The sequence below is a fragment of the Plectropomus leopardus genome, chromosome 21 (genome assembly GCF_008729295.1).
Source record: "Plectropomus leopardus isolate mb chromosome 21, YSFRI_Pleo_2.0, whole genome shotgun sequence".
NCBI lineage: Eukaryota > Metazoa > Chordata > Actinopteri > Perciformes > Serranidae > Plectropomus > Plectropomus leopardus.
Window position 1 is genome coordinate 7,841,848 of NC_056483.1, and position 17,154 is coordinate 7,859,001.

At 39.5% G+C, this 17,154-nt stretch overlaps 1 protein-coding gene across 1 annotated transcript in view; it reads left to right on the plus strand.

Moving 5' to 3' along the window:
- Positions 1-17,154, plus strand: part of esyt2b (extended synaptotagmin-like protein 2b) — a 42,075-nt gene that overhangs the window by 19,763 nt on the left and 5,158 nt on the right. Inside the window, exons 8-16 of the mRNA XM_042510306.1 lie at positions 4,885-5,005; positions 6,387-6,563; positions 7,824-7,906; positions 8,319-8,367; positions 8,560-8,649; positions 9,842-9,937; positions 13,651-13,725; positions 15,528-15,614; positions 16,142-16,291. Coding sequence (XP_042366240.1) covers positions 4,885-5,005; positions 6,387-6,563; positions 7,824-7,906; positions 8,319-8,367; positions 8,560-8,649; positions 9,842-9,937; positions 13,651-13,725; positions 15,528-15,614; positions 16,142-16,291 — 928 coding nt within the window. The remainder of the gene's footprint in view (positions 1-4,884; positions 5,006-6,386; positions 6,564-7,823; positions 7,907-8,318; positions 8,368-8,559; positions 8,650-9,841; positions 9,938-13,650; positions 13,726-15,527; positions 15,615-16,141; positions 16,292-17,154) is intronic.

Genomic DNA, 17,154 nt, shown 5'->3' on the forward strand with positions numbered 1-17,154 from the left:
CACAGGCAGCACGGCCGGTCTGCGTCAGCTCTTCTGTTGAGTCCTCCGTGGGGGTGAAATGGATCTGTGCAGCTTGTGCAATGTAATATATGAGTGTTTGTGAGCACATGTGCCTGTGTGTGTGGGTGTGTTGGTTGTGGAGGAAGGGGGAGCACGTGCAGGATAAGAGGGGTTAGCTGCTGTAGGAGAGGCCCAGATGGTGAAATCTTAGCTGCAGCAACAGAGTTCCTTGAATGCAGCAGCAGACAGACAGACAGCATCAGCTGCCTACACGAAGGCTCTCCCACTGTGTCTCTGTTAAACCCTGTTATTATCATTATGCAACAAATGCCTCACTTGTTTACATGTTGTGATGTGTCATCGCTGCGGAGCTGGTTTTAAAATCAAAACAGGACTGAGAGTCTGCAGACATGCTGCCGGTTCAGTTAGGTTGATCTCAGGTACACTGCTATAAACAAAATGTCAATGCCAACATGGTGACATGCCATAGACTGCATGGGAAGATGAACAACGCGTCTCCATTTCTCAATGAAATGAAGTGAAGTGAAATGACAAATGAAGCAAAAATATCACGCTTGCGACCACTGCCGTCATGTTGCGTCTTGGAGCCAGAGTCTCCGCCAAGTCCTCAGGAAAGCAGCTCAGGCTTGCTTCCGGTTTTGCTCAGTGGCCACTCACCAAATTGCAGTCCTCTGCTACCCAAAAAGCATTTTCCCATTAGGCCACCACTATAAAAGAGATGTTTGATGTCAGAACTGTTGACAGGACACCTTAAACTGCAAACAGAGTCGATATTATGTCTCTTGCTTTATGCATTTTTGATCCATGGAGGTTCTTTATTTGTTTGTGAGCTGAGAAAAGCAATATAAACATCTTTTACATCATCACAATCTAAAATCTGTGTGGCAAGCAGGAACTTGCAGGCAGGGCTAGCAGGAGAAACCCTTCTGCACATATTTAGTGAACCACATATCGGTAGTAAACACAGATTCAAACATTTTTTTGGGCGTATGCACCAGGTGACTGTATAGGTGCCATCTTGGGGTTCTGTGTGTAGTTGTTATCATACAGGTCTGTTCTATAGCAGTCTTCGCAGTATAGACTATTGACCATCTGACTTATCACGGGCAGAGCCACTAATTTGGAGTTACTGTCACACACAGCTGTCAATCATGACATCACACCCCCTGTTCTTAGCATCATACAACTAATAAAACAAAACTTATAAAAAGAAACGCTTGAGCAAACATGAGCGTGTCAAGAACTTCCCTAAATGATTGAAACTGTCTTTGGGAAAAAATTGTTTTTTATTTTGGCCCATGTCCCATCCACTAACATGGAGGGGTTTTCACGATAGTATGCTTATATTTAATAAATAGCACTAAATGGTAAATGTAGTTGCATTTGTATCGCACTTTTCTTGTCTTCTGACCACTCAAAGTGCTTTTACACCACATATCACATTCACCCACTCACACACATATTCATTCACTTGTGGCTGAGGCTACCATACAAGGTGCCACCTGCTACTCAGTTTACACAATCACACATCAATCCAAACCTATTTTAGGTTCAGTATCTTGCCTACGGACTTTGACTGGAGGAGCTGGCGATTGAACCGCTGACATTCTGATTGGTGGACGACCCACTCTACCTTCTGAGCTGCAGACACATAAACAAAACTTACAGCTGAGGTTGAAGAGAATGCTATTAGTTTTGCAGTTATTTGTTTAATAAAAAAAGTATTAGACAAATACAATTTTGATCTGTTGACTGCACTGGATGAAAAATCAGAGGATAACCAAATGTATTACAGTTTCTGCAAAGTACAATCACAAAGTCATTTAAATATATCATCCTGGAAGTGTGAACTTTTGTGCAAATCCATCCAGTAGTTGTTAGATAGGTATTTCAGTCTTAACCAAAGTGGTGGATTAACAGACTTACATTACCATCTCCAGAGCCATACCACTAGCAAAGTTAAAATCATTACTGTCTGTCAAAGGATGATATAAATTGGGCTTTGACGGAGCTCACAAGAGAGTTAAACACAACACCAAATAAAGAATGAATGTTCATGTCTGCAGTCAGCACTCTTGTCCTCAAATAAATGAATAAACGGTCCCACTTTTGTTACTTTGCCTGCGCACACACACACACACACACACACACACACACAGGCAGGTGCGTGGGGTGTTCCAGTGTTTATGCCAGGGGAGCAACAAAAACGCAGCAATAAGCGCTGATGCAGCAGGAATCCCTTTACGCCCTCAGCTCTCAGCCGGAGAAAAGCTCCATCTCTGATCAGTCCCCCACCGGAGAATCATAATGTCTCTAATCGGCTCATGGAGAAGAGCTGCAGCCTGTGGTTCCATTGGATGACGCGCTGAGGATTGATCAAATGAATGTTTCTCTTGACTCAAGACAGAAACAGAGCCTAATTTAGTTTATTTCATTAGCGGTTTTGTCAGAGCGGATGGTGTTTGTGCTGCTTCAGTGCTGTTTCTAGGGTTCCCACAGTCATGAAAAACTTGGAAAAGTCATGGAATTTCACAGTCTTATGTTCCATGCCTGGAAAAGTAATGGAATTTCAGAAAAAATTTGAAAGTTTTGGAAAGGTCATGGAAATTTGTAATGTGTAAAGAAATTGTAACAGTCATCTTTAGTGAATAACCTTCCACGAAATGTACCATAACAACAATTTTAACATCTGTAGCTGTCGACTTAATGTAGCTCTAACACGCATCATAGTTTTATTTACATTACCTACGTTTTTTAAAATCTTGTCTCCTGTGAATGCCATCTAGCTGAAATTATGTTTGAATAGAGTTTGAAACTGATATGTTTAAAAAACACCAGGCAAGTGGAAAAGAAAAACAAATGTATTATGGATCCTTGACTTGCAGGACAGTCCTGAAGCAGCCTCAGTAATTGTCACTTGTCTGTAAAAATGACTGTCACCTGTCTCAGGTTACAACTTTACCACTGCAATTAAGTTATGAAAGCAATAAATTACAAGGTTGATATTAACTGCAAGCACTTATTAAACATACACTGTAAATCCCCAAGTATGGGATTCAAACTTTGACTGTATTATCTTTAACAACGCCTACAATAAATTCCAGCAAACTTAGAACTACCCTCTGAAATGTCAAATAGCTGCTGGCTATGCATAAATTGCTGACATCTGGGCGGTTTGACATTTTGAAACTTTCATTGCTTGTTAGTGTTTCCATCGTGTGTATTCTGTATTTGTATATGTATGCCTGGGGAAAAGCTGTTTTACATCGCTCAATGTTGCTGATGGACTTTGGCTCCATGTTGCTGAAGGAGGTGCTTTCAGATCAGTTGGCCTTTAGTTGGCCTGTGTTCGCTGGTGTAAGTTCAGCTCATGTATGCTCTGCTGTTGAAGCTGCCAGCAGAGAGGAAATTAGTTGGTGTTGTTGAGAGGTTGTGAGGCTAATAATCATACATTTCTGCACTGCTTTTAGTGATTCTTTTTACAGTTTCTGTTCCTTCAAGTTGATATATGTAAATATATCAAACCTATATCGTGTTTTGATACTTTTTGCAAAATATATTGACTCTGTGACACTCTGTTATAGTCATAGACTGTATAAAATAATGGTTTTAGCTGTTTTACTATATAAGTAGTTACTGGGTTTCACTGTGTTGGGCAGTACAGGAGGTCTAATCATAAGTGGATGTTCTTGGTTTTGAAACTGGCAACTTTAATTGAGTCCCTTGTCAGCACCCTTGACCTTATTCAACAAGACACCTTAGATATAATTTCACTAAATTTATACCACTTACATACAGGCTGTCTGAACTCATGTCTATTCATTGTCTTCTTGTCCACTCATGAAGAAGGCAGTGTGGGCAGTTCCCTACGATAACAGCGAGTGGGAAAAGTCATTGGAAGCTGACCTATTATACATTGGACACTAGACTGAAATCCTCGTTTTAATTCAGCTTTGACCAAATATGTAGCCACTGCATTTCGACTTTGACAGGCAGTACAGGAGGTCTAATCAGTGCAAGTGGATGTTCTTGGTTTTGAAACTGGCAACTTTAATTGAGTCCCTTGTCAGCCTTGGGGCTAATTCAACAAGACATCCAGGACAGACGTTCCCCAAATTTATAACACCAATTACCCACAGGCTGTCACCTTGCTATTGTAAGTTGCTACACAGGTGGACAACTAAAAAGCACATGGGAAAGGCACATCGGGTCCTGTGTATTAGTAAATGTCCGATTTATTGGGCTACTTGTCAACTGACCATGTTGTTGTATCTCACATGGCAGCACTTCCCGCCGCCCATTTTGTAGATTTATCCGCTGTGTTTTCAGAGTCCTGGAATCACTCCAGAGACAATTTCAAGATCACTTTCAGTTTACGAACACCTTTGATGAGGATATCCACATCCTGATATACGGACAGCTGCAAAATAATCACAACTGTTTTTCTTCGAGAGACAGACTTAGCAATAGCACCGCATGATGGATTCCCACTATAATTCCATTTTTTTCCCAGCAGTGATTGCAATTTTCCAGCTGTGCCGCGGCAGCTAAATGAATAAAGGGAAGCCTGACAGTAATGCCATACTCTGTCCACACTGTCATTGTTGTTGTCATGAAGTGTTGAATCATTTGTGGATCAGATAGACATTCAGGGGGTTGTTGGCAAGCAGCACCAACATGCTTGAAGTGACTCCAATTTTCCTACTATCTTCTCACATGTAAATCAGAATTGCACTGTACTAAGCTGAGATTAAAGGAGAATATTTATAACCCAAGGGCAACCGTACTGTCTATTAAATAATTCATTGCTTCATTCTGTTTATCTCCCTTTCCTCTCTTCTCTCCCCTCCCCTGTCCCTACAGTGGCTTCTCTGACAACCTTATTCAAGACATTATCTACAGCTATCTGGTTCTACCCAACCGAATCACTGTCCCACTGGTCAGGGATGTGGAACTGGCCAAGCTACGCTTTCCCATGCCAAAGGTACTCATGCAGTTTAAAAATGCAATTAAACAGGTGGTTCAATATGCATTTTCTGACTCTTTGGGTTAGTTCATAAACTCACTGCCATTTGAGGGAGTTTGTAGTTGGTAGTTCTTGATAGTCTAATCTCATGGGATCTGTGTTTACTTCTGTTTCTGTTATAAAAGAAATAGTTATCAGTTTTTAAGGTAACTCACAGCCATAAAACAGAGTGAAAAAGCCAAGGCAGCAAAAAAAAGCACGTCAAGGCTTTCCTGCTGGCATTGGTATCCATGGCAACAAGATAAACACCTCAGTTCATTTCAATGCAAGCAGTATCCTTGATCGAGGAGACATCATTTTGTGATATTGAAGTTATTTAGGCTATTGTTTCTGTGTGCCCTTTCAAAGCTTCCTCTGATGCATGCTGCTAATGGTCTGGTACCTGGCTGCTACGTTTTTATACAGTACCAAATTTACTTGCATGCTTCAGGAACGTCCTGAACGCAGCAAAATCAGTAGAAATAAAAAAAATGCAGACAGAGGGCAGAGTATCTGCAGATAAATACACTGTCACACAGGAATTACTTTTATCTAAATCTGTGCATTGTTTTTAGGAATATCCTGCATTATATAATTTTAATATGGAACCACATAAGAGAGAGCTAAAGTTAGTAGTTGAATGATCGATTAGTTGATTGAAAAGAAATTAGTCACCAATTCTTCTCATAATCAAAGATCTGTTTCAGTTTTTAAAAGCAAATGTGTCAAACATTTGGTGGTTCTAGCTTTTTAAATTCAAGAATTAGTTGCTCTTCTTTGTCATTTATGATTATGAATGAAAATTGTTTGGGTTTTGGACTGATGGTTGGACAAATGAAACAAATGGAAGGAGTTGTTTTTTGGGCTCTGAGAAATTGGGATGAGTGATTGCCACTTTTTTTATGTTTTATAGACTAAATGATTATTTGTTAAAATAATCATTAGTTGCAGGCTCAGTGGAATGAGCACTTCACATATAGACACACAGTCTAGTTTGTTGGAAGTTTTAAGTAAAGTTTAAAGTTAAAAAAGTGAGCAAAAGTAAATTCATTAAAAGATAAATATGCTGATATTGACATAAATGTCATACATTATCATTATAAGATGCCACCATCTAGATTGGTAAAATCCTTACCTGAAATTTAAACAGTTTCTGTAGGGAATTAAATAAAATGTAAATGATAGAAAGCATCTACCTAACCTTAGTAATGAGCCACAGCTTTCTCTCTCGCTCTGCCTCAGGATGCCCAGTAGGTAGTATCACATCCTATCAACTCTGACTCCATCGTGGCCTCGAAGTGTCAGAGGCTGCTATTTCAGAGTTGCCCTCCTTCACGCTGTGCTCTGCTTGTCTCCACAGGGAGTCCTCAGGATTCACTTCTTGGAGGCTCAGGATCTGGAAGGGAAGGATACATTTCTGGGAGGGCTAATCAAAGGCAAGTCGGACCCGTACGGCGTCTTGCAGATCGGCAACCAGCTATTCCAGAGCAAGGCGGTGAAGGAGACCCTGCATCCCAAGTGGAACGAAGTTTACGAGGTGACAAGTTAGGGATGTTTCTTGGAGTAACGAATGTTTCTGACAGTTCAATATGAGTTAACCATGAAAACAAGTGCATTCTCCCAACCTGCATTTAAGGCCCAGTGTGTAGGTCTTAGGAACATATATTGGCAGACACAGAGTATATTGTATGTTTTTTTTAAGTGTATAATCATTTGAAAATAAGAATAGTTGTGTTTTTGTTACATTCAAATGAGCTGTTTATGTCTACATAATGAGTGAGACCTCATCCATGGAGATTGCCGTGTTGCAGCACCATGTTTCTACAGTAGCCCAGAATGGACAAAGTAAACACTGGCACTAGATAGGGCCAATTGCGTTTTCACGTCACCCTTCTGTGATGAGCAGCATTGAAAAAAGTTGTTTAAATCACTGGCTCCGTTTGTTCTGGAGAGAAAGAGACCTCTGCGGATAATTTGGCTTGCAATAAAAATCTCCTGAACACCTGAATCATAAGTTATCAGAAACAGTTGGTAAGCACACCTGGGCAGCCTTGTAGCTCTCCTGGTGGTAGAGCAGGTGCCCCATGTACAGAGGTTGCAGTGACCACGAGTTTGACTCTGACTGTGGCCCTTTGCTGTATGTTATCCCCTCTCTCTCCCTGCTTGAGCTGTCCTGTGTAATAAAGGCAAATGCCAAGAAAAAATTCTTAAAAAAAAACAACAAAATTGGTGAGCACACCTTAGCAGGTGCTGGACTGCCCGCCTGTCTCCAACATGCCAAACAGCATCAGAGAAGCATTGATTTGTAACATGAAACTGCTTTATTCAGTGTTTTTACGTGTTTGTTTGGAGAGTAAGAAACCACTGCAGATAATTTGGCTCCTGGTAAAAACTTCCTGAACAATGGCATCTTTAGTTATCAGAGGAAAAATGTGAGCGCACATTAGGAGATGGTTGGCTAGCAGCTTGTCTGAGACATGCCAAAAAGTGTCAGAGAAAAACTGATTTGTGATGTGAAACTGCTTAATTCAGTGTTTTACTGGTTTAAATGACTGGGTCCGTTTGCTTTGGGGATGAAGAGACATTTGCAGATAATTCAGATAAAAACCTCCTGGACAGTAAACACTGAAGGAACTGTAACCAGGAGACGTTTTAGCCGGTTGTAATATGCAATCCTCACTGTTAGATGCCACTAAATCCCCCTAAATCGTACACAGTGCTCCATTAATAAAGTAATCTGTCTATTGACTGAATGTGACTGCTTGAACAAGCATCAATATGTGCTGGTCTTCATCAGGCTTTGGTGTACGAGCACTCGGGTCAACACCTGGAGATTGAGCTGTTTGACGAGGATCCTGACAAAGATGATTTCCTGGGAAGGTGAGTTTCTTTCATTTTCTGCTGTGATCTTATCAAACAGACTTCAAATGAGAAAACGTCCCTTCTGCACCCCTCAATGTGACTGATTTGTAACAACAAGCTTTGTAGGAAAGCTAAAGATCTGCCATGGCATTACAAATTGTGTCCTTAACACGATGTTGATGCCTGAGGGGAGGTGTGGTGAAAGTATCTGTGCTACTAGACATCAGTTAAAGTAAAGAAAAGGTGTTATCCCACAGTTCTGAGCCCAAGGGCAAAGTCAATTGATTTTGCCCCAAGGATGTAACCCTATACCCCTTGCTGACAACACAAAGCAGCCGGTCGATATCTGGACCCCCTCTGTTTAGATTAATAGGTGTGATCTCTCTGTTCACTGTTCCCAGTCTGAGTAATTATTCGTCATTATTCACAGCCTGATGATCGATATGACTGAGCTGCACAAAGAACAGAAGGTTGATGAGGTAAAACCATTTCTATGGCAAAATTATAGCACTCGTTTAATTAGGATTTTGAGTTAATATATTATTAATCCTAAAGGAATAGTTTGACATTTTGCCAGGTTTTTAAGATAATTTTTAGCCAGCCACTTCAAAAATCAATAGTTTGGTCCCCTTGATAAATCAATGATGTGATGTTTCTTAACACTGTTGCAGTGGTTCAATCTGGAAGAAGCCCCTACTGGGAAACTTCACTTAAAACTGGAGTGGCTTTCTCTGCTCTCCACTCCTGAGAAGTTGGACCAGGTACAACACAAAAAAGACAAACTTTCTTGCTTCGAGGGAATACTTCACCACCCAAATGGTATTAGTTTAGAAGAAAACTTAGTTTTTCTCGCATGCCTCCACGGTGAAAGAGGAATCCAAAAACGGAGAGAAATTTTTTATGAATTGGAGGTAAAGGCAACCGTGTTCAACCACAGCAAAACTGTATCAAAACATGAATTTATAAACTGTCACATAACTCGTGCAGTGTAACCTAAGTCTCAGTCATCCAGTCGTATGCTCAGTACTTTCCAAAAAGAGAGCCCTTTCTGAAAGGGTACTAAACTAAAAATGAAACTTATTTATATCTTTAAAGTCAGACTACACTGACAAAAATGGTAATTTTACCTTGCTGAACATGGGAACTGCTGATCTACCACTGCCTCAATTTGTAGTTTTTTTGTTTCATTTTGTGACTGGTGGGTCACAGTCCAAAAGTGAGTCTATTAGGACTGGACTGCAGGTGGCTTGTGTATGTGTGTGGGTAGAAAACACACTCTATTTTGAAATACAGTGAATTTCTGGTACAGAGCTTTTACTGTTTATTCTTGCAAATATCTATTATTTCTGTGTGTAAGCCATTGTGTTCTTTACATTTTGTGAAATAATATCAAATATGTGATAACTCATAATGTGTGGACCTTGAACTTATGACTAAGGAAAAATTTGGACACTGTTGCTGGACCAGTTGGGAACCACTGCTTTAAAACACCAAAGTTACACAATAACACAAGGCAGTAGTAGAACAGCAGCTCCCATGCACAGCGGAGTAAAATTACTCTTTTTGTCAATGGAGTCTTGCTTTTAAGAGAGTTGAAATCTTATTCTCCATTCAGTTTTCAGACAGGTGGTGCCGTCTGTTTGGGAAGTGACTGCATGACCGGATAATTAAAACTTGGACTATAATGCATGAGTTGTGTGACAGTTTGTTAACCGATGATTTGATTTAGTTTTGCTGTTGTTAAACGCTGTGACTTCAATTCATCAAGAATTTTCTGTTTTTGGATCCTTCTTCACTGTGGAGGCATGCAAGAGAAATGTTTTCTTCACAATTAAATGTAACACAGGGTGAGTACATGATATACAAATGGTCATTTGTGGGGTGAAGTTTTCCTTTAACAGAGCAAATCTGTCTCTGGTGTTACTGCCACTTCTGCCTCTTCTGTCCAATCAGGTGCTGCGAAGTGTGCGTGCAGACAGAAGCCTGGCCAACGACGGTCTATCATCAGCACTGCTTGTGATCTTTCTGGACTCAGCAAAGAACCTTCCTGTAAGAAACTGCAATGATCACTTTATTATGATGCTGCTGGCAGCGCTATTGTTGTGATGCTATAGCTTGTGGTAAAATATAGCATCAGGCTTATGCAAGCTTCTTGTTCCCCACCCAGAACACAAACAATCACACACACGCACACACACACACACACACATCACACACATCACATTTAGCAATAGTCTGAACCAGTTTAGTAAGAAATACCAGTGTCGCACACTTGTTTAAAAAGGGATTATTGGTCAGTGTGCAGGAATGTTACACTTTCCTTTTACCATAACGTTGAATGCTTTGCTTTCTACATTGGTTTTCGCTGCACTGTGACCTTCAGGTGAACCTTTCCTCATTATCTCAGCTGCTACAGACCCCTGAAAGCAGCAGATGGTTATTATGGATGTGTCCTCCAGCTCTAAATGGGTCAATATGTTTTTTAACAAGTTTTATGAACCAGTCACTACAGCTCAGGAATTCCTTGTAATGTCTTTAACACTTATCAAATGAGAACCTTCAACATCTAAAACCTTTACTTCTCAGGACCCTTGTACATTTATTCAATTTATGTAAAAAAGATTTAAAAGCTTTTATTGCACCAAATGTGGTAAAACCTCCCTTTAAGAAAAAAAGACATCGATCACAAAAATAACTTCTTTTTTTAATTATTTTTTTTTAGCCATCTTGATCCTCATAACTCCACCTTTTTCTTCTTTCTTTCTTTTTCACCCAAGAGTGTCTTCACAGGCAGCTTAGGCTGTGGGAACTTAAGTGAGAGGAGGGCATCTGGTCTAGTCTTTTGTGAGAGCAATACTTCAGAGTATAGAACAATATTTGTGAGTCCCTCAATACGTCTGCATCCTGACAGCATTGGTGGTGTGCGATGACGTGGGTTGAACAGTAACAGGAATCTTTAAAAAACCTGCATCTTAAAGCATGTGTCAGTTGCACGGTTTTATTGTAACGTCTGATGAAAGTTACCCCATGTGCCCGGTCACCATTAACATAAAACAGATACTTCAAAACAGAGGCCTTAGCTTTGCCTGCTTGTTAGTCGGATTCTTATTCAGCTAAATCAGGTGCTCATTTCAAGGCTGAAATATAAAATATCTTCAGCACAAAGAGCTTGGTAGCAGAGCTCATAACAATCTCCGTCTGCCTTAGTGAGCCAATTAATGACTAGATGCACAGATACAGTGAGCTTGTTAGAAAAGGCACACATTGTCTCAAAGAAACAGCTCCAAATCTTCCTTGTAGGAAACTTCCTCATTATTCTGACCCGAGTTTCCATTGTCAGCTCCCTGCAGTATCAACAGTATCAACTTTTTATTAATCACCTGTATCACTCATGTTTCGGGCACATATTCCAACATGTTTTTCTGTTTTTTTTTTCCTCATGCCTCTTAACCATACCCAACCACCTTTGTCCTACTAACTGTGGGTGTGATTTTCTCCCCCAAATCTCCTTGTGGCTTAAAGAGCAACCTGTCAGATTTCACCTATGACGGGTTGAAGCAAGTCTCAGTCTTTAAGGCCCTGAAGGTAATGTGGGAAAAATGGATTGCACATAAAGATCACACCCTCATCTGTGTTCTGCGTCTGTAACCTCAAGTGCACCATCCACCGTCATGTGATTGTGATGATTGTCAAGGAAGCAGATTGATTCGTCCTTTTTCAAAAATTGTGCATGAAGATGGACGATTGCATTGTATATTTTTGTATCTTTCTTGTCCTGTGCTCTCCTTTCTTATTATTTGGATTGATAGTGATTTTCCACCTTTGCTATCTCCTGTGATCTTGCATGCACAAGTCTATTATTGCACTTAACTATTTCAATCCATTGTTCTCAATCTGTCCTCAATCTTTACGGTTGACTGAAACTGTGGCATCTCTTGCAGCAGTCATAGTCTTTGAAACTTGAGCAAATTGGCTTGATTTCCTTTAAAAACAGGGGAAGAAGGCAATGAGCAGCTTCAGAGGAAATGACCCCAAAATTAGCAAGAATTTAGTAAAAAGTACAAAAAAATTATCTGAAAATTAGCAACAACGAAAAAAAAGAAAAAACACCAAAGAAACATTGTCCCCTAGCTTTTAGAATAATTTTCTAAATCTACAAATTTCTTGGAATTTGTTCAGCATTTCTTACCAAGTTGCCCTTGACTGTTTTTCCCATGTTTTCAAAAGAAATTGAACAAGTTTGCTCAGAGTTCAAAAGTTTAAATACTTAAATACTTAAAAATACATTTTCATTCCTATCCGACCGTCCCTACATGTGCTAATTTTTCTTGCATTGGGAGTGAACTGGGTCAAAGTTTACGAGCAGCAAACCTGCAGAACAACCCAGCCTATGTTAGCTAATCAAGAAACTGATCGTGTCCACCTCATGTTGAAACTAATGGTATGAAACAGGAGGTCATGCACGTGAGGCAGCATTTCCGCATTTCTTAAAAATCAGTGGCTGCATTGTCAGTTCTTTAATATTTCCAGGAAGTTTCAAAGCCCATCATGCGGTGGCACTCCCACAGTGCAACATCAGTCAATGGTGAAACTCACTCCAGCATTGTGTGTTAGTTTCATTGTGCATTAAAGGGCAGCTGGAGTACATATACTTCTTGTTTGCTCCCATTAGTTTTACTTTCCTGATGGCTGCTACCTGGCTGGGCTGGCAGATAATGAGGTGACAGACTGAGCCTCTGCAATTCTTTGTTGCATTTCTTCATGAGTTGATATGACCCTGTTGACAATTTTTTATAAAAAAAAAATTACAACTTTCTTTTATTTCCTTTGTTGTGTCTATACTGGAATGCTGTTTTATTACTGAAGGGTACTTTTCCTAGCCACATTCTTCTTGTGGGTCCTTTAGCATCACTTGATATCAGAATAGAGATTTACAAGGTAGATTTATTGGTCAGCTCACTGGAAATACATGAATAGCTAAGTGTTTTGTAAAACTGTGAATTCCCAGATTTGTCTTTGAGGGCTTTACAGTCTGAACCACATACAACATGGTCTATCTGTATACCTTGGATTCAGATGAGGTAAATTCCATTGAGAAAACCTTAACAGGGAGAAAAAAAGGGAAAAAAAACTAAAGAAGCACAGGGATTCCCCTTCCCAAACAGACGTGTGCAATGGTTTATACACTGTAGACAGAAGTCGCAGTTGTAGAATTACATTACAATACCAAGGAACATGATATTTTTGGGCAAATTTAGTACAAACAGAAGGTTTTTTGGGCCAAGTGCCTCAGTTCAAGTTGTAGCATATCAAAGAGTCGGATTGTGTTAATCGCAGGGGCTTAATTCTAATGCTGGTGAGAAATCGATGTCAAATTTGAGCACCATTCCTGAGAGAAAAGACGGGTTAACGAGTAAGATGAGACTCCCCCCCGGCTGTTAGATATGTGGGGTATTATTATTCTGCAAGGAGTACTGAATAATACTTAGCTGTCAAAACCCAGCATGCTAAAATTAGAAAGCAGAGGAGACGAAGCCTTGCAGTCTCCTCGGTAGCCTCCCTGCCTGCAGCCCTGCTTGTCAAACCGTATGGTAATGATCCTTCCCTTTTGAACTCCAGACTCTTTCACAATTGTGTGCTTGATACAGAGTCTTGAGGAGCTAATATTTGGGTGTAATTTTGTTGTCTGTTTCTGACATGTATACATTATGTGTCAAGGTGAGGAAAATCAGCTAACACCCCTCTTTCTGATTCTTTATTAGTCTGGGAAGAAGAGTAGCAGCGAACCCAGTCCTTATGTCCAGCTGACTGTCGGACACAAAACACTTGAAAGTAAGGTGAGTCATATCCATTAGTGTCATTATACTTTCAGATTTTGTCCTTTTCCTTTATTACAAGAGGAAAAACTTAACGTCTGAAGGTGATTTTGTTTGCAACCTTCCCATATTAAGTAAGCATGTGGATTGTGGAAGATTGAAAGCATCAGTTAAATTCACAGAATATATTTCAAATTCTTACACAAAGACCTATTGAACAACCAGCACATCTCATTCTTTAAAAATCTCTACTTGAAGCTTTCTAGTACAAAATGTGTGCCTCTGACTGTGGTACTAAAAGAGAGATGAACTGAAAATTGTTGCACGAAGAAATAAAATGAGGTTCATAACCTTCAAAATACCATTAAGAGTCACCTAAAGAGCTTCCACACTGACATTTAGTGCGTTTACCAGCTATACCTCATGGGAAATTTCTGTGTAGAGTTCAAAAGGGAAATTATTCAGAAGGAAGAACCACTTAAATGGATCCTGTTATTGTTGATAATGAAGTTTCACTGCAAGCATGTAATAGGTTTATGGACATTTGTTATGTTAGATTCCTTTTGAAGCTGAGTTATGAGATAGGTACTTAAATTTGAGGGTGTTTACATTGACACCAGCTGAATCAAATAGAAATGTTTGCTCTTGTTGTTTGGGTGACAGAAAATAATCTAGCAAGTTTAAAAGAGCTTCAGTAAAGTCATCATTTTTTAGGTCCCTGAACAGATAAACACAGGAGTCTTGTGCAATATTATGATCCTATAGATTTATGTTGTGGCCATCAGTTTTAGTTTTTTATCCTCCTACGTCCCTGCGTCCTCATATTAAGACATTACATTTTTGGTTTGCTGCACCTCATACTTCATTCTGCTTAACTTAAACTTTTTGTTCTTGTTTGTGGACACTTTATGTGCCATTTAGTAGCAAATATACTAATCTGTGCAACTCTAATTTAAAAAAAGTAAGAGCGCTTGCACGAATACATTTATTTCCAAATCTTTTTGACTTATATTCAGTTGAATACAGTACAAAGACAGGATCTTTTATATTCAACTCATAAGCTTTACTATTTTTTTTTTGCAAATTTAAACTCATAATCCATAATTCCATAATATTAAGTTCTGTGATTAGATTGGGAGTTGTTGTTTGTCACATTTCTAGTGAAGAACCAGACAATTTCTGAAGCAGTTTTCTTTTGCACTAATGCTTCAATTTCAGTTCAGTATACTATGTTTAGGATTGTTGTCTTGCTGTATGGTCCTAAAATTAGGAGACTGTGTACGCAAGAAACTGGCTTGAGTCCTACACTGTTCACACAATATGAAAGTGGACATCTTCAGACACCCTTAGAGCTGAAAAACACTTTAACCTCATACTCACTGTTCCATTTAATATCCAATTTGCTTAAGTACAGAGGCAACAGCCTAATACTGTCTTAATTCTTTATTCATGGAAACAAATCTTGCGGGGAAACTGAAAATTAATGCCTTATGAAAGTCCACAGAGGTAATTATGAATTTTAAACAACATTATTGTATTAAGGAGAAAAAAGTATACTAGAAAAGAAGTACATTGTTAATATACAAAAAAATAACGAAAACCTTTGATAGAAACATATATATATAATATTCAGTTAAAGGTATCATGCTGATGGTATTAGTGTGTGATATTTTGATTCTGCATCCAAGTTTTAAATACAGCCAGGTTCTAATGACTGAAGGTTATATTGACAGATGACTCCAGATGAATTCTGTTCCTAATTAGTTGCTCTCACGTGTCTCATTATTAACAACTAACAAATGACTCCCTGTCTGCCCGTAAAGATCCGGCACAAGAGCAAGGAGCCGCTGTGGGAAGATTGTTTCTCGTTCTTTGTCCACAATCCCCGGAGGCAGGAGCTCGAGCTGGAGGTAAGGCTGCACTCGTTTAAAAATTTCATAAGATCATGCATGATGGAAGTAGCTGTCGTGTCTTAAAGGAACAGTTTAACCCCAAATCAGAAACACATATTTTTCTCTTTACCGGTAGTGCTATTTATTAGTCAAGGTTTTCTTTGTGTGAGTTGCTGTATCAGCTGTCGAGATGTCTGTCCTCTAGAAGGAACTAGATGGCACTCAGCTTGTGGTGCTTCAAAAACGAGTCTGACGAGCCCTAGTTCCAACATGCAACTGCTCACTGGAAAGAGACATTGTTATTGAGTTTTCATAAAAGTTAGTTTTTATGTTATTGTGCTTTATGCACCATAAGCCGAGTGCCATCTAAGATCTATTATGTTGGAGAAAAGGCAGACATCTCTACGGCCGATTTCTCCAACACTCTGCAACTCACACCAAAACACTCTAGACTGCTAAATAAAACTACAGGTGAAAGGAAAAATATTTTGATGCGGGGTGAGCTGTCCCTTTGAAGCAGATTGTCTCCTTTTCTTAATGCACAGGTAAAAGATGACAAGAACAAATGCACCCTGGGTAATTTGACGGTGCCTTTGAGCAGCCTGTTGGAGGAGGAGGACATGACGCTGACTCAGTGCTTTCCTCTCAGGAACTCCGGTCCCAGCTCCACCATCAAACTCAAGATGGCCCTGCGGGTAAAGACGGACTGCTTCACTTTCACTGTCCTGTATGCATTAGCTATGGAAGAGTCATCAGGCCGAGGAAACACATGTTCAAGATCTGCTGATTCAAACAGAATGAGTAGTAAACGGCCGTGTATTTAGTGGCGCAGTACAGCTGAACTAATGTTGCGGCAACGCAGGTGTTGCAGTGTCAGCAATAAACTGAAATTATTAATTGAATTTCTAACAGCCTGTAATCTCGGCTCAAATCTAATTTGACCTTTAGCCCGCTGCTCTTAGTAACAGTTGCTACACCAAGCTGTCAAGGTTTAACACTTGAAGAATGAATCTATGATTTTAGACAGTGGAAGGAAGAATCAAGGTCTCTTTTCTAGCTCATAACCAAGAAATACTTTCAGAAACATAATAAAACACAACATAAAATTGCTGCATTGACACAAAACAAAGAAACTAAGAACTCCTGTTAATGTGTATATAGTATATAACAAGTATTTAGAGGAAAAAATACAAATTCTACAAGCTCAGAAACTGCAGTGCCCACAGAAATTAGTCATTCACTTGATCATCTGTTAAAGGTCCAGTGTGTAGGATTTAGGGGGAAATATTGTCAGAAATGGAACGTAATATCATAAGTATACTATATTTAGCATGCAGCATGCACCTCAAAATAAGAATTGTCATGTTATCGTTATCTTAAGCCCAGTTCAGATCAAAGATGCAACGAGACAAGTGGAAACATGCAACTACTTGCAATGCGCCACTCTGCAATGTTATAAAAACCTGCCTGTTCACACCAGTACCACAAGATGAGAAGGATTACCATCTCTATGCAACAACTCTGTGTACTTCCATTTTGATTTCCAGCTTTTCAGGCT